Raw genomic sequence first — 26,194 nt, 5'->3', positions numbered from 1 at the left:
CTCTGAAAAAAGGGACAACAGGGGGTTCCAGAACGTCCCCGCCAGCCTGCCAGGAGAGGACCAGAGACGTGCGCCACAACAGTCCAAAGTGAAGCCTCCCCCCCCACGCCGTTCCCCGACATCCAGGGAACTGGCGAGCCGCGGTTCTTGGTCCACCGCTGTCGCCTACGCAGTCCTAGTCCCGCTCCTGAGTACCACGGCCTGAAAGAGAAGGGCAGAGGAGTATACGCATGCGTCTGTTCCCTGGCTGCTAGCTCTTACACCGCGCAGTGAGGTCTGACGTCATTTCCTGCCGTAAGTAGACTGTGCTTCCGGGTCGCGGTCATTTTGAGCCCCTGTCTGGGTGACTTCTTGCGGCTGTTGGCCCCCTCCCCCTCCCCGCGGTACCTTGCACTTTTCTCTCTCCCTGCCCCCTTTTGAGTCCCCCCTCGGGGCCTTCTGTCCCTGATCGCTTGAGTTCGCCTTGCTGTCGCCTGCTGCTGTGGTCGGAAGGTAGGTGAGGTGACCCAGACAGCCCCGTTGTTGCTCTCCGCGTATCTCCTCACCACCTTCGCGGCCATCCACGACTTTCGCACCTTCCGCCATTTTCCTGCCTGTGAGGGTGGACAGATCGCGCTCGGGTCTCGGCCTCCTGAGTGCCCGTGACCGCAAGGAAGCGACGGAGTGCTTCTGGGGGTGTGAGCTGGGGAAGTTCGTGGTCACGGATGCGTGTGGGGTTGTTGCTCAGTCAGTGAGGGCAGGTGGGAGACGGACACAGTGAGTGGAGGATGGAGTGCAGGAATCAGCGGTTATAGGCCGCTTAGGCTTTAATCCAGCTTGCTTTTGTGTTGAGAACTTAAAATGGTATTGTCTCAAGGGCCTTGTCAGCCCTGACAGTCTTCCTGGTGTTTCTGGGAAGGATGCTGTTATGGGAAATAAGAGGGTTTCATTTTTTCTCATACGATTGTAGGGTAAAAGTAGTTAATTCAGCAGGCTTCATCCATCCATGAATTCAGCTGACCCTTTTTATTCCTTTTCTCTATTTAAGGGATTGGCATGTAGTAGGCCCTCATGGCTTATTGACTAAATGAATTATGGAAGAGCTCAGTTGCCATCCTCATTGTGCATGCCATTCCTGTTTCCATGCAAATTGTTTTTAAAATGAGAATAATCATGATCCGACATAAACATTCTGTAAAATGCAGTTACTTGATCTGTTGATCTAAGTCCCAATATATGAGTTCTAAAAAAAACAACCAAATAAAAAAAGTATATTCTTGGAATTTTTGCATTTTTTTCTTAATATTCTTGGGGAGGAAGGAAATTTGGAAATACAGAATTTGCTGTTAGTTTATGATATCCTTGTTAGTCCGTAATTTTTGAGTGCCCATTTGTGGGAGAGGTTGAATGTGTCTCATGATTATTTCATTTTTTAATATGGAAGCTCAGAAATGACTTGAAATTTTTTTTCTTCTATTTTGGGGAATTATCCTAATCATTGGGCATAGATTTGAGAAACAACCAAAACATAGGATGTGAAGGAACCCATTTTCAGGAGGAAAAGATACGTCTGTTATTTTATTGATATCTAGATAGTAAAAAACATTATTAACTTATAAAACGCTTATGCTTTTTCAATTAAGGGACTTAACCTGAATAGTGAGTTCCAAATTAATCAGTAGGTCTGTTATTTTTTTATCTAGGTATTTGTATGTGAAGTACTTAAGATTATAGTAGTGTTTAGTAAATATTTGTTGATTGGTTGCTGTATAGACTAGTAGTTTTACTATGTCATACGTCTTGATTTACTTTGACCTATCTAGTGATGGTTTCTAATACTTAATATGTAATGTTTTTAATACAGGAAAAATGAATGGGAGGGCTGATTTTCGAGAGCCGAATGCAGAGGTTCCAAGACCAATTCCCCGTAACTATCTATTAAGTATTTATAATTAGAAGCACTTCCTATGTAAAGGAAATTTCACTGCCTTGAATAACAGTGGCAGGTGGGCTTGCTTCATGGGCATGTGCAGACAGTGCCCTATACTTGGTTTCATGTTGTACTCTTGTTATCTTGAAATTCGTAATCATTTGGACAAGGAGTCCCACGTTTTTATTTTGCACTGGACCCAGCACATTAGGTAGCCAGTCCTGACTAGCAGATAGTAGCATTAGTTCTATTTGAAGTCAAAGTTTGTTAAAAGTGTATAAGTGGCCTGGCCCGGTAGCTCATGGCTTGTAATCCCGGCACTTTAGGAGGTCAAGGTGGGTGGATCACCTGAGGTCAGGAGTTCGAGACTAGCCTGGCCAACATGGTGAAACCCCGGGTCTACTAAAATACAAAAAATTAGCCTGGTGTGGTGATGGGTACCTGTAATCCCAGCCACTCGGGAGGCTGAGGCAGGAGAATCGCTTGAACCCGGGAGGTGGAGGTTGCCTGAGCCGAGATCGTGCCATTGCACTCCAGCCTGGGCAACAAGAGTGAAACTTTGTCTCAAAAAAAAAAAAAGTGCATAAGCCAGTTGTTTTATTATTTGAGTTTAAAAAAAAGTGGGTGCCTCTTGTTAATATTTAGGCTAAGATAATTTTTCAGACTTAGTTTTATTGTGGATAATTTAATGTTTTCTGATTTTCTCTGGTAAAAAGACATAGGGCCTGATTACATTCCAACAGAGGAAGAAAGGAGAGTCTTCGCAGAATGCAATGATGAAAGCTTCTGGTTCAGATGTGAGTTCAATTTTCTAATTAATATATTTTGATCCAAAATTTGTACCTGAAATTTTGACTTGAATTTGAACCTGAAATTATAATAACTCCGTATAGAACAAATTAGCAAACTTTTTGCATAGTGTGGTTGTTATTAAAAGAGATTGATTAAGGAAATAAAGGAATTGCACACATTTTAAAGTAATTATTTCCAGATTTTTTTGTTTAACAAAACCATGAGGTAATTTTGTTGATATTAGTAATAGTTAGCATTTACTGTATGTACATGGATTATATAAAAACAACTCAATAAGCTTGATAACTATTATTACCCTCACTTTAGAGGTGAAGGAATTGAGGTTTAGAGATGTTAAATGGCAACACTTAGTATTACACAGGTGATAAATTACGATGTTTGGAGTTGAAACCAAGTCTGTCTGAAACAGATTTTACTCTTAATGCTTTTAACCGTTACATAGTAATAGGTTAGTTCCCATTTTAATCATTGTGAAATGTTGTTATACTACCAGCTCTTGATTTCTGACTAGAAAAACGTATATATTTTTGTGTATATCAAGATTTTATTTTTTAAATACAGAGATTGTTGGAAGTAGTACCCAAAATATACTCTCACTATTGAACAAAGAATTGGTATTGTTTTACTTGGAAACTGTAGTCCTTTCAGGTAAAAAGGAAGATGAATTTTTTTGTTGTTTTTTGTTTTTTGTTTTTTTGAGGCGGAGCTTCGCTCTTTTTGCCCAGGCTGGAGTGCAATGGCGTGATCTCCGCTCACTGCAACTTCTGCCTCCTGGGTTCAAGCGATTCTCCTTCCTCAGCCTTCCGAGTAGCTGGGATTATAGGCATGTGCAGCCATGCCCAGCAAATTTTTGTACTTTTAGTAAAGGTGGGATTTCACCATGTTGGCCAGGCTGGTCTTGAGCTCCTGACCTTAGGTGATCCACCTTGGCCTCCCAGAGTGCTAGGATTATAGGCATGAGCCACCGCACCCAGCAAATTTTTTTTGAAAAAGGCAACTTGGCTGGGCACGGTGCCTCATGCCTATAATCGCAGCACTTTGGGAGGCAAAGGCAGGAGGATTGCTTGAGTCCAGGAGTTCAAGACTGGCCTGGGAAACATAGAGAGGCCTTGTCTCTACCAAAAATGAAAGAAATTAGCTCGATGTAGTAGTAGGTAGCTGTAGTCGCAACCTCTTGAGAGGCTGGGACTAAGGCAGGAGGATCCCTTGAGCTGGGTAGATAGAGGCTGCTGCAGTGAGCTATGATTACATCACTGCATTCCACCCTGGGTGACAGAGCCAGACCCTGTCTCAAAGAAAAATAAAAGAAGAAGAAAAAAAGGTCAACTTAAGCCATTAAGGAGGATGTATGTTTTCATCAGTCAGCCTGATATGTATGCTTAAAATGTGCAAGCTGTGCAAGGTACCTGTTGGGAAGATAAGTTTTATGAAAGACAGTCTTTGTCCTGAAGTAGTTTTCTTTGTTTTTGTTTTTGAGACGGAGTCTCACTCTCTTTCCCAGGCTGAAGTGCAGTGGTGTGATCTCTGCTCATGTCAACATCCTCCTGGGTTCAAGTGATTATCCCGCCACAGCGTCCCGAGTACCTGGGACTACAGGTGTGACCCACCATGCCTGGCTAATTTTTGTTTTTTTAGTAGAGATGGAGTTTTACCATGTTGGCCAGGCTGATCTTGAACTCCTGACCCCAGTTGATTCACCCGCCTTGGCCTCCGAAAGTGCTGGGATTACAGGTGTGAGCCACCGTGCCCAGCCCTGAAGTAGTTTTATATGTGGTGAGACAAAACTAATACGTGAAACACTTAGAGATTAAGTGTGTAACTGTAGAAGACTTTTTAAGGAGATAAATTAATTAGAATTGACTTACTGAAATTGAAAAATTTGAAAAACTTTTTGCATTTTAAAACTCAAAATTTTCTCAAAATTTTACCAAATTTCAATTTGGTAAAAACTGAAGTCTCTTTCAGTTTTTCAGTTGTGTTTTTCTGTAACATAAGGTAGCATACCTGAGTTAAGAAAAGACCTTTATTTGTTAAGCAAACAATACTTTATAGTAATAATACTATAGGCCAGGTATGGTGGCTGTAATCCCAGCACCTTGGTTTTGTTTTGTTTTTTATTTTTGTAGATACTAGGTTTTGCCATGTTGCCCAGGCTGATCTTGAACCCCTGAGCTCAAGCGATCTGTCTGCCTTGGCCTCTCCAAAAGGTGGAATTTCAAGCATGAGCCACTGAACCTGGCCCTAGCACGTTGGGTGACTGAGGCAGGAGGATCGCCTGAGACCAGGAGTTTGAGACCAGCCTTGGCAACATAGTGAGACCCTGTCCCTAACCTCCCGCAAAAAATTAAAAAAAAATAAAAACATTGATAGTAGAGAAGTGATAAGGAAAGGTAGAGTAGCATTTGGATGAAAGGAGTAGTGAACAAAGGCAGAGTTTGCAATAACTTTATCTCTGCTAGAGCCATGAACCTGAATTGATTGGAACAGAGGTCTTTCATTGAGGATAGAACATAAAACATAGTAATGAGTTAAAGGTTTGATCCATTATATTGTTTAGGTTCTTGAGCAGAGGGGGGTGATATGTAAGGTTTTTTTAAGGAAGGTTAGTTAACAGTGTGCAAGATGGGTAGAAGGGTGAGAAGTTGTACTAGGTAAAATCTGTTTTGAGCTTTTGGCAGTAACTTAGGCATATATATGTAGTTATCAATGAGATATAGTTGATTATTGTGTCATTTGGACTGGAAAAGATGAGCTGGCAACAAAAGATTTTTTAAAGGACAACAGGATTTTTTAAAAAGTTCGACTAAGGGGGAATGAAGGAATGGTAAGAGGGAGGTAATAGCTTTAAGATAACCAGCTTAGGACACTCAATAATGATATTACTGAATAAAAGGTTCAGTTAGAAGGAGTTCTTGTTTGAAGATGAGTTTAGTTCAGACATTTTGAGTTCATGCTGCAACATTCGATTGTGGAAGATTTCTAAGCAACTAGAGATAGAAACAAAAGTATACATGAAAAATTAGTTTATTGTGGAGTTGTGTTGGTGAATTCGCCTATAAATTAAGTGTAGAGATAAAAGTGTGAAACTGATAATAGTTTCTGCCATGTGATTAATACTTAGGATTGATAGAATAAAGGATAAAGTTTGGATAGTACCCATGGATAAGGGAACAAGTGATAGTGAAAGAATCAACAAAGACCAAGAGCAGTTAGGAAGATACAGGAGCTCTGGTAGAATCTTTGTCATTTTATCCACCAGTATTCAGAGACTTGCAGATGTTTCAAGCTAAAAAGAACCTGAATAAGAATTAGGTGATGACGTCCGTCTTAATTTATGATGACTATGCATCTAAAACAGTTATTCTCAACTGGAAGCATAATTGGAACAAGTTGAGAAAAATTGTTTTAGATGCATAGTCATCATACATTAAGGACTTCTATAAAATTTTCATGGCTTATAGAATGGGAATAATTTCTTTTTTTTTTTTTTCCCGAGAAGGAGTCTCGCTCTGTTGCCCAGGCTGGAGTGCAGTGGTGTGATCTTGGCTCACTGCAACCTCTGCCTCCCGAGTTCAAGCAATTCTCCTGCCTCAGCTTCCTGAGTAGCTGGGATTATAGGCGCACACCACCATGCCCAGCTAAGTTTTTGTATTTTTAGTAGAGACCAGGTTTCACCATGTTGGCCAAGCTGGTCTTGAACTCCTGACCTTGTGATCTGCCCACCTTGACCTCCCAAAGTTCTGGGATTACAGGCATGAGCCACTGTGCCTGGCCAGAATGGGAAGAATTTCTTAGAGAACATGGCTATATACTGTAGCAACAGTTTTTTTTTTTTTTAAATCTTTGAAGATTATATAGAGTAGATAGGATAAAATGATCTATTTTCAAGTCTTGATGACACAGGATTAAGAAAAAGACAAGTCTGATAGAGAGGGTTTGGGATTATTTTAGTGTTGGGCTAATGGTTAAATAGATGCTAAGGTGTCCAGATTTATTTCTGGCTGATAAATGTATGCTGTTGCACATGTTTAATATTCTAAATAACTGTGATGGGGTTATGCCAAAAATACATTAAAGGGTGGTGAACAATGTCAGGATGCTTATGTATACCAGACTCTTAATAGTGGGACATATGGTATATGAATAGTACAAAGCTAAGTAATTTCTGTGTATTAAAACAGATAAATCACAGATTGAAAAGACAAAAAGCGGCCAGGTGTGGTGGCTTACACCTGTAATCCCAGCATTTTGGGAGGCTGAGGTGGGCAGATCAATTGAGGTCAGGAGTTCGAGACCAGCCTGACCTATATGGTGAAACCCTGTGTCTACTAAAAATACAAAAATTAGCTGGGCATGGTGGCAGGTGCCTTTAATTCCAGCTACTCGGGAAGCTGAGACAGGAGAATTGCTTGAACCCAGGAGTCGGAGGTTGCAGTGAGCCGAGATCGTGCCACTGCACTCCAGCCTGGATGACAGAGTGAGACTCCATCTCAAAAAACAAACAAACAAAAAGACAAAAAACATGTAATAGGGACAGGCTGAAAGACAGCTTGTTAATTTTATACCAAATCTACATTACTGGGAAATTACAGCAGCCAAAAAATTACTATATTAATAGGTAGCATTTGACTTTTAGATAACCAAGGTGTTGCATATTATAGCATCAAACATTGAAATGTAGAAGCTTGGCTGTAACCAGATGATAGGAAGTTCAATGTGTAATTATTAGAAGGATGATAATCATGCATTATGAAATTTTGTATTTTAACATTTGTACTTTCGAATTAGATAGTCTGTGCTGTATGTGACATATTTATGCAAACAAATATGGCATCTATGCTACTTTGGAGAGTATCACCTCGTGACTTGATTAGAAAAAGGTGGTAAAAGCATTTACAAATTTATAAAAAAGCACTTACTAAGGTAATTTTTAAAAAATTTTTAAGTTGGTTAAATATACGTATCCTGTTTTAAAATTAGACTTGTTGATCTAGGGACCGTTCTCTTTCCTTAAGATAACTTTGTTTCTATACTGACCTACGTTAATTAATCTGAAATACAACTATGAAGGCATCTTATTTCTAGGTGCTTAAAATCATGACCCTATGCACTGACCTAAAATCAGTATGTCTGTGCCCAAACACACGGGTAGGGAAGACCCTGTACATATAGGGTCAGTTTATTGCACATTCATGTTAAAATAGTTCTCAACCTCCAGAATTACTGAAAAGATGTATCATTTCCTATTTGTATCAGCTGGAGTCTATGAATAATATTTCATACATGTGTACTACTAGTTTTCAAATGATACAGTATAAGAGTGATAAGAGTATGGGCCGGCATAGTAGCTTACACCTGTAATCTCAGCATTTTGAGAGGCCGAGGTGGGCGGATCACTTGAAGTCAGGAGTTCAAGACCAGCCTGGCTAACGTGGTGAAACCCTGTCTATACTAAAAATACAAAAATTAGTCAGGTGTGGTGGCAGAAACCCTGTCTGTACTAAAAATACAAATTAGCCAGGTGTGGTGGCACATGCCTGTTGTCGCAGCTTCTTGGGATGCTGAGGCAGGAGAATGGCTTGAACTTGGGAGGCAGAAGTTGCATTGAGCCGAGATCGTGACATTGCACTCTAGCGTGGGTGACAGAGCGAGACTTCATCTCAAAAAAAAAAAAAAAGAAAAAAGAGTATAGACTCTGGGGCCTGATTGGCTGGATTCAAATCCCAGCTCCACTCACAGTAGCTGTGAGATTTTGGGCAAGTTTCTGAGGTCTGTGTGCTACAGTTTCCTTATCCATAAAATGGGGATAACTGCCTAGCTCATGAAATTATTATAGGGATTAATGCAATTTAATTAAGTGTTGGCTATCTTTATTGAATAGCTATTAGTGTTATTGTGATTAATGAAATAAAAATTTTATTGACTTCAGTTAGGAATATAGAGTAGCTTTTTGTTACTGTGAGGGGAGAAGAGTTTAAAGAATCATAGGAGTTCTTGTACATATTGAATATAGTTTGGGACTGTGGTAATAGTGTGCACTAGGTTTTGGTCAGCAGTATTATTGATTTGCCTATAGAAACAGATTATTTAACAAAACAGAAATTACATACTGTAGTGGAAAAGGCCACTGACTGGGGAGTCAGGAGACTTGGGTTCTGATCTCAGCATTACCACAAACTAACCAGCTGTGTTACTTTGAGCAAATGACTTGTCTTTTCTGGATGTCAGTGTACTCTGATTAGAATGAGGACTAATCTCTGAAGCCTCTTTCAGTCTTACCATCGTCTTTTTCTGTGACATAAAGTAGAATACCTGAGTTGGAATGAGACCTTAGGTCTACTCCATTATCCCTTATAGCATGAGAAGAAGCTATGCAAAGACATTGTGATGAATGGCAGAACTAGTACTAGAATTTCCTTGAACAGACTATTACTCTGCATTAAATGGGGAAAGCATTATCCATTGTAGAAATGGCCAACTAACTCATTGCCTTTTATTCTTATATGATTCTTCAGTGCTTCATGTTGCAATCCTTGAGTCAAGCTGGAGAAAAATGATTGCAAATTGTACTGGTGCTGTAATTAAAAGGGATTTGTCCTTTGCAAAACTTTAAATGATAATACATGAAGGCATTCTAACCAGCCAACATTAAAGAAACCATATTTCCAGCAAAGGTAAAATCTGTTAGTAAGTAGGATAGCATGAATTCAAACCTTAGCGTTTGTGCAATTTGTGTCTGATGGCAAAGTTAATGCCCTATTCCAAAGTGATGGATTTTAATCATGAAATCTGTGTAATAATTCAAATGTCTTAATTACTTTGGTTCTTAAATTGTCCATGTATGGTTTAGACCAGAGTTGAACAAACTAGACCATGGACCAAATCTGTTTTTGTATGCATGAGCTAAGAATTGTTTTTACATTTTTAAATGGTTAAGAGGCTGGGTGCAGTGACTCAAGCCTATAATCCCAGCACTTTGGGAGGCCAAGGTGGGCTGATTACTTGAACCCAGGAGATCGAGACCAGCCTGGGCAACATGGCGCAACCTCATCTCTACAAAAAAAAAAAAAAGACAAAAAATTAGCCGGGCATGGTGGTGCATCCCTGTTGTCCCAGCCACTTGGGAGGCTGAAGCAGGAGGATCATCTGAGCCGGTAGGTTGAGGCTGCAGTGAGATGAGATTGTACCACTGCATTCCAGCCCTGGTGATAGAGTGAGACCCTGTCTAAAAAAATAAAATAAGATAAAATGGTTAAGAAATCAAAGGAGAAGAATATTTCATTACCTGTGGAAATTACATGAAATTCGTAAATTTGCATCTAAAAATAAAGTTTTGTTGGAACACAGCTTTGTTCATGTGTTTTTGGATTGTCTCTGGGTGCTTTTGCTTTAAAATGGCAGTTGAGTAACTGGGACAGAGATTGGCCCACAAAACCCAAAATATTTACCATCTGGCTCTTCATAGAATGTGTTTGCCAACCTCAGGTCTGGAACAGCACCCTCCAGTGTGGCAGCCAGTAGCCACATGTAGCGATTTAACTTTAAAATAACTTACAGTGAAAGGATATAAAGCAAAATCATAAAAGGAAAGGGAGCATGGAGGGAAGTCCAGTGGAAACCAGGTCCCAAGAGTTCTCTCCCCAGGGAGAGACTTCCCAGGAAGTGTAAATTTCTCCAACAGCTAGTCATAACAATGTGTGAAGTTTTATCTACCAGGGGAACTCATTAGGGACTCATTGCCCATGGTTTTTATTGGGGGCTGGTCACTTATGCACCCTCTGCCTAACAGGTTCCAAAATTCCAGGCTCCCAGAATGAAAGCAGGTATTTGGCATGAACTGTATTTGTTCAGACAGTTTAGGCACAGTGAGCCAACACACATATCAAAGAGGGGAACTGTTTATAAGTCAAGTACCAAGACCAAGTTGATCACAGGATTGGTCTCTCAAAGACCAACTTTCATTGTCACAAAAAATTCTGTTAGACAGTGCTGTTGTCCAAAACAGTGATTCATAGCTCTTTTTAAGTTATAATCCCCTTCAAGATTATGAGTTTTGGATTTTTCACTCTCGGTTTTAGGCATATATACAGATGTAATATTTTCATATAGTTCAAGGCGTTCACTAGTTTAGAAGAAAGAACATTAGTGTTTAAAATATGTGCTTTTTAATTTTTGCCCCAGCCACTGTATGATTACGGTCAAATATATTTTGTATTTTGGTTTAGACAGTGTAATATAGAGCTTAAAAGCTTGAGATCTGGTATCAGACAGATTTTATTAGAATCTGCGACCAACCATTCAGCTAGTTATTTGGCCTTGAGCAAATTACTTAACATCTCTAAGCTTCAGTTTCCTTATCTTTAAAAGGGTGGTAATAACATTATCTACCTTATAGAAATATGATAAAAAGTGTAATAAGTGAGATAATGCGCATAAGGCTTTTAGCATGATGCACAGAATTTAGTCATTATTCAGTAGTGGTTCTTATTTGTAACTTGTTTCTTACCTCTCCCTCATTAACTTTTTCACCTTCTGTAGCTTCAGAAGTAATTTTTAGTCATTTTTACTGTGTTGTCTTAGTTGATGCTGTTGATGAACAGCTGGCTATTTGGAACCTAAGCTTAGATGGCTAATGAATTATATTGTTTAATATTTTGTGATGTTTTCTTAATTTTAAAATGCTCCTTTAATTTTTCCACTATGTATGCAGTACAGGTTTTAAAAATGGAAGTCTTTTTTAAAGATCTCAGTTTTGCAATATAATTCCCAGATGGTTTTACTGATAGTCATTTATCGAATGAACTTGAGACAAAATCTTTTACTTTTGTTGACATTAACAAGGTCTTTTTCCTCCTATAGCTGTGCCTTTGGCTGCAACAAGTATGTTGATTACTCAAGGATTAATTAGTAAAGGTAAATATTTAAAATTTGAATTTATTTAGCATTTTGGATACTGTGTGTGTTTTGTGGTATTTTCCAGATCTTTAGAAAAAGTAAAGGTAACAATGTATCATACTAAACACTGTGTAGAAATTCATTGATGAATTTCTACAATATTAAATATTTTGTCTCTATGGACCCGCTGGCTCAAATATCATGACTTGAGAATTTCTCCTGCACTAATAGCATCATTAACAACCTTCAAGAGCAAGAAAGTAACTAAACACCAGTATTAGCAGGGCAAACCTGGTCTAGGTGGGCCAATAGCAACATTATCGCCTAGAAGCTTGTTAGAATGCGTATTCATGGGGACCAGGAGTCTGTGTTTTAACAAACTCCAAGTGATTCTTATATAATGATTTAAAGATCAGTAGCTCTCTAAACCAGCTTTGTCTGACCACTTGGTGGGGATGAGTGGAGGTGAGTTAGCATTATTTAAAAAATTAGAATCTCAGGGGTCTGGCAGGTGATCTATTTTTAACAAGCCACCAAGGAGACTTTCTTATCCTAAAGTCTATTGGGTCAAATAGTACAGTGTATTCATGTGGAATTGAGTTTAGATTGAGTATTAAATGTCTTGAGTCCTGCATTTAAAATTTAGTGGAGTAAGCAGTAGAGTTGCTTATTTCATTTACTTCATGAACTATCCATCGGGTAATGGGAAGGTATCCTGGAAAAGGATGGTGACCTTAGGATGACCTAGAGGCCTATTGTTTTCATTAACTGGCACCTTAAAAAATGTGACTTAATGATTGGAAGATTTGGCCTTTTTACATTAGGATATGATGTACAGTACTTAGTTTTGACACAATTAGTTGATAAAATAGTTTTGGAGGCAAATGAGAGGATTTTTTTGGGTAAAAATTTATTTAAGGAACTTCTGAAGAACTTTATTACAATACAGTACCATGACAAAAATCTTAAACATAGAAGCAAGTCAAGATATATGCACTTATATGTCCTTAAGACTAAGCTGTTTTACAGACTGGGATTGGTTCTGTATTGTGAGAGAGAAAAAAAAAAACACTTGAATTACATTTCTTTGTAGGAAAAAGTGGCACAGGGATGAAATTAACAGTGTTTATTATTGTTCTGCTTCTTTTATCTGTTTTAATCCAGTGTGTCTTTTAATAATGATTGGAGCTAGGTATGCAGAAGGTTATACAGAAGAAATTTAATAGCTGCTAGTAGTTCACTGGAGGAAACAAGTAGATGTGAACATACATTGAAGCAAATAGAAAATTTAATTACATACTTAATACGCTACTGAATTGTATAGTAGAGACTCTAAGAGTTGTAGGTGTTCAAAAAAGAAAAATCTTTGTAGGGCTGTTGTAATCAAGGAAAGTTTCTTGAAAGAAGTAAATTTTGAAGGATGGGCAGGATTCAGATTAAAAGAAAAGAAAGAACATACCAGGAAGGAGGGACCTGATGATCAAGACAAATAGGCATGACTATTGGGAGAGGCAATCAGGACTGAACTGAAAAGACAAAATCATTCAGGGAGGAGTGAAAACTCCATTAAATAGCTGAAATAGAGCCAGGAGAAATTATAATTTGGATTAGGTTATGAAGAGGAGAAAGTTTTTTAGAGATTTTGGGTTTAGGTGCAGTTGAAGACTTTGGCCTACTTGAAGGTATGGTAGAAGTGACACTGGGAGGCCGAGTTAGGTGCATCACGAGGTTAGGAAATCAAGACCATCCTGGCCAACATGATGAAACCCTATCTCTACTAAAAATACAAAAACATTAGCCAGGTGTGGTCACGCGTGCCTGTAGTCCCAGCTACTCAGGAGGCCGAGGCAGGAGAATCGCTTGAACCCAGGAGGCAGAGGCTGCAGTGAGTCGTGATGGGGCCACTGCACTCCAGCCTGGGCAACAGAGTGATACTCTGTCTCAAAAAAAAAGGTAAAAATTGGGAGAGACTTTAAGAAAAGAATTTGGAACCCACCAAGGCATTTTGCATTTAATCATAATCCCTGACATTTTGTACAGTGGTCCTTTTGTATCTGAATTGGTTCCAGGACCCTCCAGAGGATACCAAAATCCACGAAAGCTTTAGTCTCATATAAAATGGCCTAGTAAAGTTTACATGCATATCTGCCTGTATACTTTAAATCATGTCTGGATTACTTACAATACCTAAGACTATGTAAACACTATGTAAACAGTTGTTACACTGTATTGTTTAGGGAATAATGACAAGATAAAAGTCTGTACATGTTTAGTATAGATGCAGTTTTTTTTTCCCTGAATATTTTCTATCCGCAGTTGGTTGCAGAATGCGTGCATACGGAGGGCTGCCTGTATCTCCTTTCATTCACAGTGTGTCATACTCCACGTGGTCTTAGATGTTCCCTCTGTTTCTTCCTGATCTGCCAAAACCATTTAAACATGCTCAGGTCTCCTCTAACTTGAGAACATTAAAAAGAAAAAAAATCCTCCCTCATTTCTTTTTCCAACTACTCCCAACTGCCTCATATTTGAAGCCAGAGCCAGACTTCATGAATGAGCACTTCACTTTTTACTTCATTTAACCCATTGCGGTCAGTGTGAGACTATCCATATATTCTACCATTTATAAGTCCAAAAGTTCAAAAACGAACAACCTATTTGTTGCTTACATATGATGGACAGTTTTTGTTCTTGACCAACATTGTATAACTTTAACCAGTTTTTCTTGAAATAGTCTATCCTGTTGGCTTCCATGATGGCATATTCCTAAGATTTTTCTCCTACCTCAGGATTCCTCCGTTGTTTCATGTTTTTTGAGTGTCTGATATGTACTATACATTGTTGTATAGAACTAAACAACAAAAATTCATGACCTCTTGGTGCTTACATTCTTGTATAGGTTTTTTTGTCTACTTGTTTTGGAAATGTTGGTATTATTATATTCTGGATATAATATATAATATGGATGACCCTTCTATAGGCTCCTCAAACGGAGCTCATCATTTTCCACAAAACCAATTCCTCCTTTCCCTTCATGACTGAGTGGCATTAGTACTATCCAGGAGACTGGGACATTATCCTTCACATCTATCCCTTATCTGCCCTGTCCAATTCATGTCTTTTAGCTCTTAAATGTCTTTATTAACTATCTACCTCCATCTGTACTGCCACTATAATTAATAATTAACACAACCATATGTCACAGAGAGTATTGCATTAACCTTCAACAAATCTGTTTGCTTCCATTCTTGCTGCTTCTCCTTAGGAAAATAAGCTATTTCTAGCACCTGACAGAGGGCATACGTAGTGCACATAGTACTCAAATATTTGAGGGGATGAATAGCAACCGTGACACTATTCTCTTTGTCTTAACTCTCTCTCTAGATTGTAAATTCCATGAGAGTAAAGAGTGTGTCTTGTTTCCTGTTAATATCCAGTATTTTGTGCCTTTATGTTGGAAGTGGTCTATAACTAGTTGGTGACAGTATGAAGGAACAACTTTTTAATGTAAAAATAGAGATATTCTTACCATCTTCCTTTTTCTGTTATCATCCCAGTGATAGAAATGAAGGAACTGAGGCTAAAGGCACAGATTAGTTGTCTGTTTTTGTACTTTAATTACATGAAATCACACACTGAAGTATTCTTTTATGTAAGTTCTTTCAACATAGTGAGATTTATCCAGTAATGTGCTGGAACTGGTTTGTACTGGCTCCTGAGAATTGGCTGTTAAATTTTTGGAAACTTCGGCAAGCTGGTTTTTAAAGTGTTGGTAGTTGGCCGGGTACAGTGGCTTACGCCTGTAATCCCAGCACTTTGGGAGGCCAAGGCAGGCGGATCATGAGGGCAGGTGATTGAGACCATCCTGGCCAACATGGTGAAACCCTGTCTCTGCTAAAAATACAAAAAATCAGCTGGCATGGTGGCATGTGCCTGTAGTCCCAGCTACTTGTGAGGCTGAGGCAGGAGAATTGCTTGAACCCAGGAGGTGGAGGTTCCTGTGAGCTGAGATGGGGCCACTGCACTCTAGCCTGGCGACAGAGCGAGACTTATCTGAAAAAAAAAAAAAAATTGGTAGCTTTACACCATGGAAACTGACAAACATTAAAATTAGAGCTTTTTGTAGGGAGTGCTGGTTTACCAGCACATCATTGCACTTAACCACGTTGTGGCATGTAGTTGTCATATAGTTTTCCTCTGTGTGAATACATCAGTTTATCTGTCTGAACTGTACATTGATAATCGGTAGTTTTCAGTTTTCACTGTTAAAATTAGTTCTGCCAAGAATATGGTGCCTTTTGATAGACATTTTGCTGGGTCTTAGCTTTTGTATATATTTATTTAGCTTTAGTAGTTATTACCAAACTGTAGACCAATTTATACTCCTACATTCTCATCAACATTAGCTATTTTTATGTCTTTTATGTTTTAACCATTGTGGTAAATGAACACAAATATTGATTGCATTGTGGCTTGAATTTGTAGTTCCCTGTGACCAATTAAGTTGAAGACCTTTTCATTTGTTTATACTTCATTTCAGCCTATCTTTTTTTGTAAAGTATCTGTTTAAGTCTCTTAACCATTTTTCCATTGTATTGTCTTTTTTCCTATTGGTTTTGTGAGACTTCTCTGTATATTTTGGAACTGAGTCTTTTGTCAGATATAGATATGGTGATTATTTTTTCCCCACTGTGTTTAACTGTAGTTTTCAGTGTTAATAGAGTCGAATTTATCAGGTTTCTTCTTTCTAATGAGTGCTTTTTGTTGACTCTTTAAGATCTTTGTCTACTCCAAGGACACAAAGATGGTCTCATGCTTTCTTCTATAAAATTTTTTTAAAAAATCTTTCATATTTAAGTTTTTAAGCCATCTGGATTATTGTTCGATGTAGGATCAAGGTACATTTTCCCCTGTTAATGGATATTAATTGACCCAGCACTGTATTTGAAAAAACCATGCTGCAGTGTTGTCTTTGTCATAAATCAAGTATGCAGGTGTGGATCTGTTTCTGGACTCTTAGTTTTGGTCAGTTTACCTGTTCTTGTACTTAATACCAGACTGTCTTAATTACTACAGCTTTATCATGTAGATATTGCTATCTGGTGGTAGTCAGTTCTATAATACAATTCTTCAGCGTTGCCTTGGCCCTTTGTGTTCCACATGACTCTTAGAATAAACTTTTCAATTTTTGTGAAACTTTGATTTTAATTGGAATTGCATTGTATTTATAGGTGAAGTTATAGAGAATTGCCATCTTTAGAATATTGAGTCTTTCAATTCTCAGTAAGTTTTATAACTTTCAGTGTAGAGATCTTTCATATCTTTCATTAGATTTGTTCCTGGGTTTTGAGTGTTTTTTTTGGTGCTATAATTAATTCTGTCTTGTAAAAAAGTTTGTTTTTTTGGTTTGTTGTTGGTATAAACAGTTTTTCATACACACACACACACACACACACATACATATTTGGTCTATTGACCTTATATCAAGTGATCTTTCTAAATTTACCTGTTCTAATACTTTGTAGAGTCTTTTGGATTTTTGTCATATTTCTCTTGATATTGAATTCATTTGGTTTTCCCTCTTAAACAGTCTAGGGTTCTCTAGGGTCATGGAAGAAGCTAATGTTGTAAGATTATATAATGTTGTAAGATAGCCTTTACTGATTTTTCTTTCTCTAACAATGTTACTAAGAAATACTTAACTCTTTTCTTTAGGAATACTTTCAAGTCATCCCAAATACGGTTCCATCCCTAAACTTATATGTAAGTATAAACAACATTGTAGTTTTCATAGCTTTTTAAAACTTAAATAAAATTATTTTTATCAAATGTTTTATCATGTCTTATATTAGTTATGTGGTTACATGCTGTGATAAATCAGTTTGTTAAAACATTTCATTAAGTGGATTACTTGGATATTTTATTGTTAGCATAAAAAATCATTAGTTGAAATAGGCATTTTTTGTGTCTTTCTAATGTAATAGAACTGTTAATTTAAATTTATTTTGTAAGGATAAAGTATTTGAAAATACATTTTTGGTCTGTCTATGGGGAAATAAAGTTGTGCACATATTCTGATTAATCAAAGTATATTTAAAATTAAGCTTAATTTTTAAAAGAAATCTCTCTAATTTACATTTTAATATGTAAATAAGCGTAACTTATTTACACATTGCAATAAAGTTAATAGAAAAAGAAACTACATTGCTCTTCAAAGAAGTGCCTGAAGCTTTTCATGAGTCTTTCAGGTTAGCCTTTCTTTTGTATTGGAAACTCATGATGCAGTAATTGCCACGTTTAGGTTATGGTTCGTAATTTATTACTTTAAGGGATTTGTTGCACCTAATTTTATTTTAAAACAATCTTGTGAAAATGGCTGTGCATATGATTTTCTGTTTCGTAGGAAAATAATGGCCTAAATCCTTGTGATCTAGTTCTGTTTATTTAGAACTAGAAATAAATAAATGTTTGGATGCTTTTATTTCTTATCCATTCCTCTTCTCATTATACCTTAACTAAATCTTTCCTATATATTTTACAAAGTAATTAGTATACCATATTCGATTTATTTATAGCAACTTTATTTTGGCACACTTTTTTTTGGAAACTGAATTATATCCATAGACTCTGTCTATGAACTCTGATCTGATTTAGTTTTGGTTTCTTCTACCATTATTTCAGGAAATCTCAGTCTTTCTAAACCAAAGACATATTTAGAATCACACTTTAAAACAAATTTTTCTTTTAGAAAATACTTTTGTCTGAAAGGCACATTCAGTTACACTTTTTGTTTGATTTTACAAATAAGTTGCTTGTATCATGGGATACTTTGCTGGAAAACTTTCTTATGTGAAAACTTGCCAAGAGAAATTCAAGAACCTTGAAAATTCCCCGCTTGGAGAAGCTTTACGATCAGGACAAGGACGACGATCTTCACCACCTGGGTAGGCCGGATTCTGATCTTTACTTAAGATTTTTAATTTTTAAGAAACAACTAGATGTTGTTATAACTCACGGCCCAAAAACATTGCCTGAAGGACCACTGGATACTTGCCATTTGCTGTAGGCTAGAAGTAATTTGTTTCAAAAATTGGAGCAAGACTTGCCACCATTTATTTATTTATGAATGAATGAATGAATGAATGAATGATGAGGCCTCCCTCTGTTGCGCAGGCTGGAGTACACTGGCATTATCCTAGCTCACTGCAGCCTCGAACTCCTGGGTTCACAAGGCCCTGCTGCCTCAAGCTCCCGGAGTAGCTAGGAATACAGGCGTGAGCCCCTGCACCCAGCTAATTAAAAAAATTTTTTTTTATAGAGATGGGGATCTCACTATGTTGCCCAGGCTGGTCTTGAACTACTGGGCTCAATTGATCCTCCTGCTTCGGCTTCCAAAATTGTTGAGATTAAAGGTGTGAGCCACTGTGCCTGGTTCTTCATTTTTGTTTTGTTTGGTTTTGAGACAGTTTCACTCTGGCTCCCAGGCTGGGAGTACAGTGAAGTGATCTCGGCTCACTGTGACCTCTGCCTCCTGGGCTCAAGTGATCCTCCTCCCTCAGCCTCTGGAGTAGCTGAGACCACAGGCATACACCACCACGCCTAGCTAATTTTTTGTATTTTTTGTAGAGATAGGGTTTTACTGTGTTTTACTGATCTCAAACTCCTGTGCTCAAGCAATCTGCCCCACTTGGCCTCCCAAAGTGCTGGGATTACAGGCGTGGTGAGCCACTGCATCTGGCCTTCATTGTTTTAAATGTAGAGTTGTATCCTACTGGGAGTACATGTTCTAGAATAAAGGATTTTGTCTTGATTCAATTTGGCAGACCTTTGGTTACTATAGTTTGGACTTTTATTTTGAATTCCCAAATCTTATCAATCCCATCCATCTCTTAACAGATACCAACTTTTCATTTTAGTGCTGCTTAAACAGATAGGCAGGCAGTGTAATCCCCATGAGAGAGAATTACTTGTATCTGCTTTAGCAGATTAGTGTTTATATAGATTCTTAGCTGTGACATTACCTTCTCAATTGACATGGGAAATGAACATGGTTATTGAAATTAGACCTGATTTAAAGTGCTTTTTCTTTCGAAGAACTTTCAAACATATTAAAATTATCTTGAAAGGCTAATAGTTAGAAAGTTGAGTATACATTTCCTATTTTTCTATATTGACAGTGACCACTTTTAAGATGTATAAGTGGGTCAGGACTTTTTAAAAGTGTTTTGTTGGCAGAAAGACCAGACCTCATTTTACTGTTTATAAATAACTGTGTTAAAAGTTATTTCGAGGCCAGATGGGTGGATCACGCCTATAATACTAGCACTTTGGGAAGTCGAGGCAGGAGGATTTTGCTTGAGCCCAGGAGTTTGAGACCAGCCAGGGCAATATAGTGAGACCTCATCTCCACAAATGACCAAGTAGTGACGCATGCCTATAGTCCCTCCTACTTGGGAAGCTGAGGTAGGAGGATCACTTGAGCCTAGGAAGTGGAGATTGCAATAAGCCAAGACTGCACCGCTGCACTGTAGCCTGGGTGACAGAGTGAGACCCTGTCTCAAAAAAAAAAGAAAATTTATATGTATATATAGTTATGGAAATAAGATATATGAAAGAAGTTATTTTAACACTTATTTAAGATACAGGCAATGACTCATATTTCTTAATATGATTTTTATTTACAGGCAGTATTACCAGAAGTCAAAATATGACTCAAATGTGAGTGGTCAATCATCTTTTGTGACATCCTCAGCAGCAGACAACATAGAAATGCTTCCTCATTATGAGCCAATTCCATTCAGTTCTTCTATGAATGAATCTGCTCCCACTGGTATTACTGATCATATTGTCCAAGGTAGAAACTTCTCTTGAAATGAATTTCAACATTTTATGGTCCAACGTATGTATAAACTTTATTTGATGACCTTTTCTGCTGGATATCACCTGTGTGTTCTACCATCAATCATCAACCTAACCTCAGCATGTTTGTTCATTTGTTTCTTCATTCATTCAACTTTTCTTGAGGACCAGTAGGTGTTGAGGACTCTGCTAGTCGTGGAAGAAGATGAATAACGCTTGATTCTTGTGCCTGAAAAACTCTCAGTCTGTTAGAAGATACAGAAATACAAGGATAAATTACTAGTATGTCCCAGTAATTGAAAATACTAAGGCAAGCTTAGTGGAATAGTGAAGAAGAAATGATAAATCATGTCTCAGGAAGTAGAGGCTCCAGGAACGATTTAAAAAGGTTACATTTGATAGGCTGGGTTTTAAAGGCTTTCAACTTTCTTGTCTATAATATAAGAAAGAACTGTTGTCAAGTGAGAAAATCTATGTGAAAATGTTTTGTGAAGTTTGTAAATACTAGCTTTGAAGATCACACATATAAGTGCAACAGCATCAATTTTGGATTAAGGCTTGGATTTGAATCATGATTGACATTTACTAGCTATGTGACCTTGTAAAACTACTACTACATTATAATAATGTAGTAATATTGTTATAACTACTTTATAATCCTTTCAGTTTTTTGATCAGTTGAATGGAGATGATAATAACCTCTCTTAATGAACTGTTGGAATTAAATGAAATAATCAGAGGCAATGCCTGGCAAATAATAGACTCAAAAAACATTACTTTCTTTCCTTCAGTCTGGTCTGTAGTGTAAGATGAGGAATTAGAAACAGGAAATACAGGTCTATAATTCTTTATCTAAAATCCTGAAATTCAAAAAGGTTTAAGCCAAGTTTTCTTTTTTTTTTTCTTTGAGACAGGGTCTTGCCCCATCGCCCAGTCTGGGTTGCAGTGGTGGGATCTTAGCTCACTGCAGCCTTCGTCCCCTGGCTTCATGCCATTCTCCTGCCTCTGCTTCCTGAGTAGCTGGGACTACAGGTGCCTGCCACCACGCTGGGCTAATTTTTTGTATTTTTAGTAGAGATGGGGTTTCACTGTGTTAGCCAGGATGGTCTTGATCTCCCGACCTCATGATCCACCCACCTCGGCCTCCCAAAGTACTGGGATTACAGGCGTGAGCCACCGCGCCCAGCCTGTTTTTGTTTTTTAATAATTAAACTAATAATAAAATCTGACCTGAATTCATTTAGCAGAATACCCTGACCTAAATTCACGTAAGTTATATAAATGTAGATTTTATTTACTTTGCCAGATAAAATTTTTCCATTAATGTGTTTGCTTACTCATTTCTGTCCTAAACCTCTGAATGGATGGATATTAAGTAATATAAGGGGTATTTACTATAGTATTTTTCTAAAATCTCAAACTGAATTGTGAAACATATCGGACCCCAAGGTTTGGATAAGGGATTATGGACCTTTGTAGAGTATACTCTTTAAATTTTAAACGATTAGAGGGAAAGAAGTTAAAGGGAGGGGAGAGTATACAGTGGAAAGGGAGAAGTTGATTATAGGTCAGAGAAGGTTCTAGAGAATGCAGAAGGGGTTCTAGGTAGGTCAGAATATAGAGTAGCCACTAGCCATATGTGGCTATTTAAATTAATTAAAATTAAATGAAATTTAAAGTTTGATTTCTCAATTGCTCTGGTAGCATTTCACTTGCTCAACAGTCGTATGTGCTAGTGGCTACCATGTTAGTGCCAATATAGAACATTTTCATCATTGCAGAGAGTTATGTTGGACAGCACTACTTCAGAGCAAAAGTCAGGGCAAAGGGGTGTGTATTACCCTTGTATTAAGGAAGAGACAGGAAAGAATGGAAGTTCAGATGATTAAAGAGTTTGGATGAAAGTTACTGAGAGCTTCTTAATCCTCAACTCTGATTTTTTATTTTTTTCTTTAATGGTTGGAAGCAGAGGCATCAAATTAGTCAGAAAAGGAAGGAAGGGAATGGGCAGATTAGGAGAGAATGGCTAAAGTCACTATCTTATCTCCAAAGGCAGCTGTCCTTGTTCCTCACTGTGTCTCATTTAACCGGTCTGAAGTTCAAATCCATTATTCTTGTACAGTAGTCCCCCCTTATCCATGGGGGATAAGTTCGAAGACCCCTCTGGATGCCTGAAACCTCAGATATTACCAAATCCTTTATGTTCTATGTTTTTTTTATCTAGATGGTTACTAAGTTACTTACTAATAGGCAGTGTAGTGTAGACAGTGTGGATATGCTGGACAAAGGGATGATTCAAGTCCTGGATGGACCAGAGTGGAACCTCACAAGATTTTATCACACTACTCAGAACAGGGTGTAATTTAAAACTTATAAATTGTTTATTTCTGGAATGTTCCATTTAATATTTTCAACCAATATGGTTGACTGCAGGTAACTGAAACCCTGGAAAGCGAAACCACAGATAAGGGGGCACTACTGTGTTCTAGACATGCACTTACTCTTTCCTTGTAATGACTTGCATTCTTCCCACCATTTGCATTAGGAAATTCTGTTATATAGTTTCTTTTCCATACAAAAGCCAACAAACAAAAAACCCTTTGGTCTCTACCCACAGACTACTTAGCAAGGCCATGTCTTAATATTATTTTATGCCTTCCACAGCAGCCATCCATCCATCCACTGCTCTGCCTTCTGACCCACTTTTCTAGAGAAAATCAAAGTGGCTACTTTTTTACTGCTCTCCACATGGGCCAGCAGTGGCCTGCTTTTGCTTTGTCCCAGATGCTGTCCTCCCTTACCATGGCGTCTTCTTTGGTTTAAGTCCTACTTTAGTTCTGCTTTTTTTTTCCCAAGAATTCAGAGAGTTATTAATCTTTTAAAATAGCAAGCACTCCTTCGTTGCTGTTAGGAGACTTAGAGTTTATTACAGTTACATTTAAATCAGTGCCACTTTACATTTTTCATTTTTTAGTCCTTCCAGTTCTTTGTAACCTTCTCAAAATAGTAAATCATATTCTCTCCACAATATGGGAAATTCTCTTCTGTCTTCTTCTGTCTTATTTATATTTTCATTATTTTTTCCAGAATTTTATAACAGTAAAATATTTTTTATAAGAAAAAGTATTAGACCTGGAAGGAACTTCAGAGATCATCTACTCAAACTACCATATTAAACAATTGAGAAAACCAGGATTCAAAGAAGCTTAGTGATTTGCCCAAGGACATTTCCTAATTGTCAGCAGAGTGGGGTTAAGAACCCAAGGTTCCTGAAGTACCCACGATTTCCTTCAGAATTTTTAATATAACATATATGGTGAAGGGAAATGAGTTCAGTAATTACTTATTACTAATGAAATGCGAGTGTTTTAATCCCAATATAAGGTTGCAATGTTTTTCTTTACATACTTTTTTTAGTAAGAAAAATTTAGTTTTGAACCATCATATAATAATACAAGAACTAATTAGGAGAAATTTAAATCCTCTTTGCTTTATATCAGTACAGTATATATTTATTTAGCAGAATAAAAGTTTATGGTTGAAAACGGCTGAGTGCAGTGGCTCAGCACTTTGAGAGGCCCTGAGGTCAGAGTTGAAGACCAGCCTGACCAATATGGCGAAACCCCGTCTCTACTAAAAATACAAAATTAGCTGGGCATAGTGGCGCATGCCTGTAATCCCAGCTACTCAGGAGGCTCAGGGCAGAAGAATCACCGGAACCTAGCAGGCGGAGGTTTTGGTGAGTCAAGATCGCGCCACTGAGCTCCAGCCTGGGCAAGAGAGTGAGACTCTGTCTTAAAAAGAAAAAAAAGAAAGTTTATGGTTGAAAACATTATTTAATGTATAGTTATGTTGCTTAGAAAATTCTAATTATTCACTGGAATCTTTGAGTTCTAAATAAGTATCACAAGAATTATTTTTTAAAAAATTAATATTAAATTATATGCCCGATTTATATGTCTCATTGAAAACATCTTTGAAAAATAGTACTTTTGGTTTGGTATGTAAGACTTTGTGAGTTAAATAGTTGTTCACTGAATGTTAGCATCTTTTTTTTTTAATGTTCATATGGCCTTTGTTGCTGTTTATAAATTTTACAAACTGTGTTCACTATTTGATCCTGTCAACCAATATTAGGAGGAACCACTGCATTATATTTACATTTGACTCTATGATAATATGTAATATTCACATTTTGACTCTCTTTGGGAGAAATAAAGAATAAATGTTAGTTCCCAGGCCAAAATAACAGTCGATACTTTCTTCTGCATCAACGTTGCATCTTTTAGACCAGAATGAAAACAATACATATTCTGATTAAAGGCTATGTTTTATACTTTTCAAGTAATTATTTTCAACTTTTTTTTTTTTTTTTGGAGACAGATTTTTACTCTTGTTGCCCAGGCTGGAGTGCAATGGCGCGATCTCGGCTCACTGCAACCTCCCCGTCTCTGGTTCAAGTGGTTCTACTGCCTCAGCCTCCTTAGTCTAGGATTACAGGCGTGTGCCACGGCACCCAACTAATTTTGTGTTTTTAGTAGAGATGGGGTTTTTTTGTTGGCCAGGCTGGTCTCGAAATCCCTATCTCAGGTGACCCACCCGCCTCAGCCTCACAGAGTGCTGGGATTATAGGCGTGAGCCATTGTGCCTGGCCTGTTTTCAAGTATTTTTGTTTAAATTTCATAAAATGGTAAAATAAATGATTTTTGAAAATAGCTGGAGTTGTTTTCATAGAGTCTGTGGTTATAGGACTATTTAACTATATATTGAGTAAAATCTGTACTATGTCAAGTGTTATTCAGTTGTCACTAGTAGAATATATTTCTCTTTTAATTCTGTATACAGTATGAATAACTCCAGTTTAAAACACTGGTATTTTAATGAGTTTAAATTGTACGGATATATATTGTGATACCTATTTTTCTTCTGGCTGGGGTTTAGTTTTTAAAATCTTTGATGTCCATTTTAATTTTTAGAAATAAAAGCTTAAAAATATAGGCAGAAGTAGATTTCAGTTTGATAATTATCTTGGTGAAAGTATAGTACCTGTGAAATGGTGGTAATAATTTGATTCTTTATACTATTTTGATCGTAGGTAAGGAGCATTTGTAAAATTTAGTTGCTTTAGAGTTATACAAATCCTTTTGTTACCATTTATTAACTGTTTGTTGTTTTAGGACCTGATCCCAACCTTGAAGAAAGTCCTAAAAGAAAAAATATTACATATGAGGAATTAAGGAATAAGAACAGAGAGTCATATGAAGTATCTTTAACACAAAAGACTGACCCCTCAGTCAGGCCTATGCATGAAAGAGTGCCAAAAAAAGAAGGTATGATAGTTTAGTCTGAATCACTGTACTGTTTAGGATTGGAAACTAAAACATTACTTTAAAACAGTACTATAAAAAATTAATTAATATGTGATTTAACTCTTTAAGCAGTTAACCAAAGTAAAATATTTTTAAAATAGTACTTTACAGTTATCTGTTCTTCCTCTTTTTTTTTTTTTGAGACGGAGTCTTGCTCTTGCTCTGTCACCAGACTGGAGTGCAGTGGCACGATCTTGGCTTACTGCAGCCTCTGCCTTCTGGGTTCAAACAATCCTCCTGCCTCAGCCTCCCAAATAGCTGGGACTACAGGCACCTGCCACCATGCCCAGCTAATTTTTTGTATTTTTTTTTTTTTTGAGATGGAGTCTCGCTCTGTCACCTGGGCTGG

The 26,194-nt window shown here is 37.5% G+C and overlaps 1 protein-coding gene across 3 annotated transcripts in view; it reads left to right on the top strand.

The window, feature by feature from the left end:
- The first annotated feature begins 284 nt into the window (after nt 1-284).
- The window catches only part of OCIAD1 (OCIA domain containing 1), a 29,654-nt gene continuing 3,744 nt past the window's right edge, over nt 285-26,194 (top strand). The window contains exons 1-8 of one of the 3 annotated variants that reach the window (XM_023224509.1): nt 285-492; nt 1,844-1,906; nt 2,626-2,706; nt 11,582-11,635; nt 17,333-17,380; nt 18,426-18,561; nt 20,302-20,471; nt 25,654-25,806. In XM_023224509.1, coding sequence (XP_023080277.1) covers nt 1,849-1,906; nt 2,626-2,706; nt 11,582-11,635; nt 17,333-17,380; nt 18,426-18,561; nt 20,302-20,471; nt 25,654-25,806 — 700 coding nt within the window. In that variant the 5' untranslated portion in view covers nt 285-492; nt 1,844-1,848. Of the gene's footprint in view, nt 493-567; nt 676-1,843; nt 1,907-2,625; nt 2,707-11,581; nt 11,636-17,332; nt 17,381-18,425; nt 18,562-20,301; nt 20,472-25,653; nt 25,807-26,194 lie in introns of those variants that run through there. The other 2 variants (XM_023224510.2, XM_023224511.1) reach the window with 2 other exon arrangements.

This window comes from Piliocolobus tephrosceles, chromosome 3 (genome assembly GCF_002776525.5).
Source record: "Piliocolobus tephrosceles isolate RC106 chromosome 3, ASM277652v3, whole genome shotgun sequence".
NCBI classification, from domain to species: Eukaryota; Metazoa; Chordata; class Mammalia; order Primates; family Cercopithecidae; genus Piliocolobus; species Piliocolobus tephrosceles.
The sequence above is the reverse complement of the archived record's forward strand: the minus strand, read 5'-3'. Positions and strand labels throughout refer to the sequence as shown.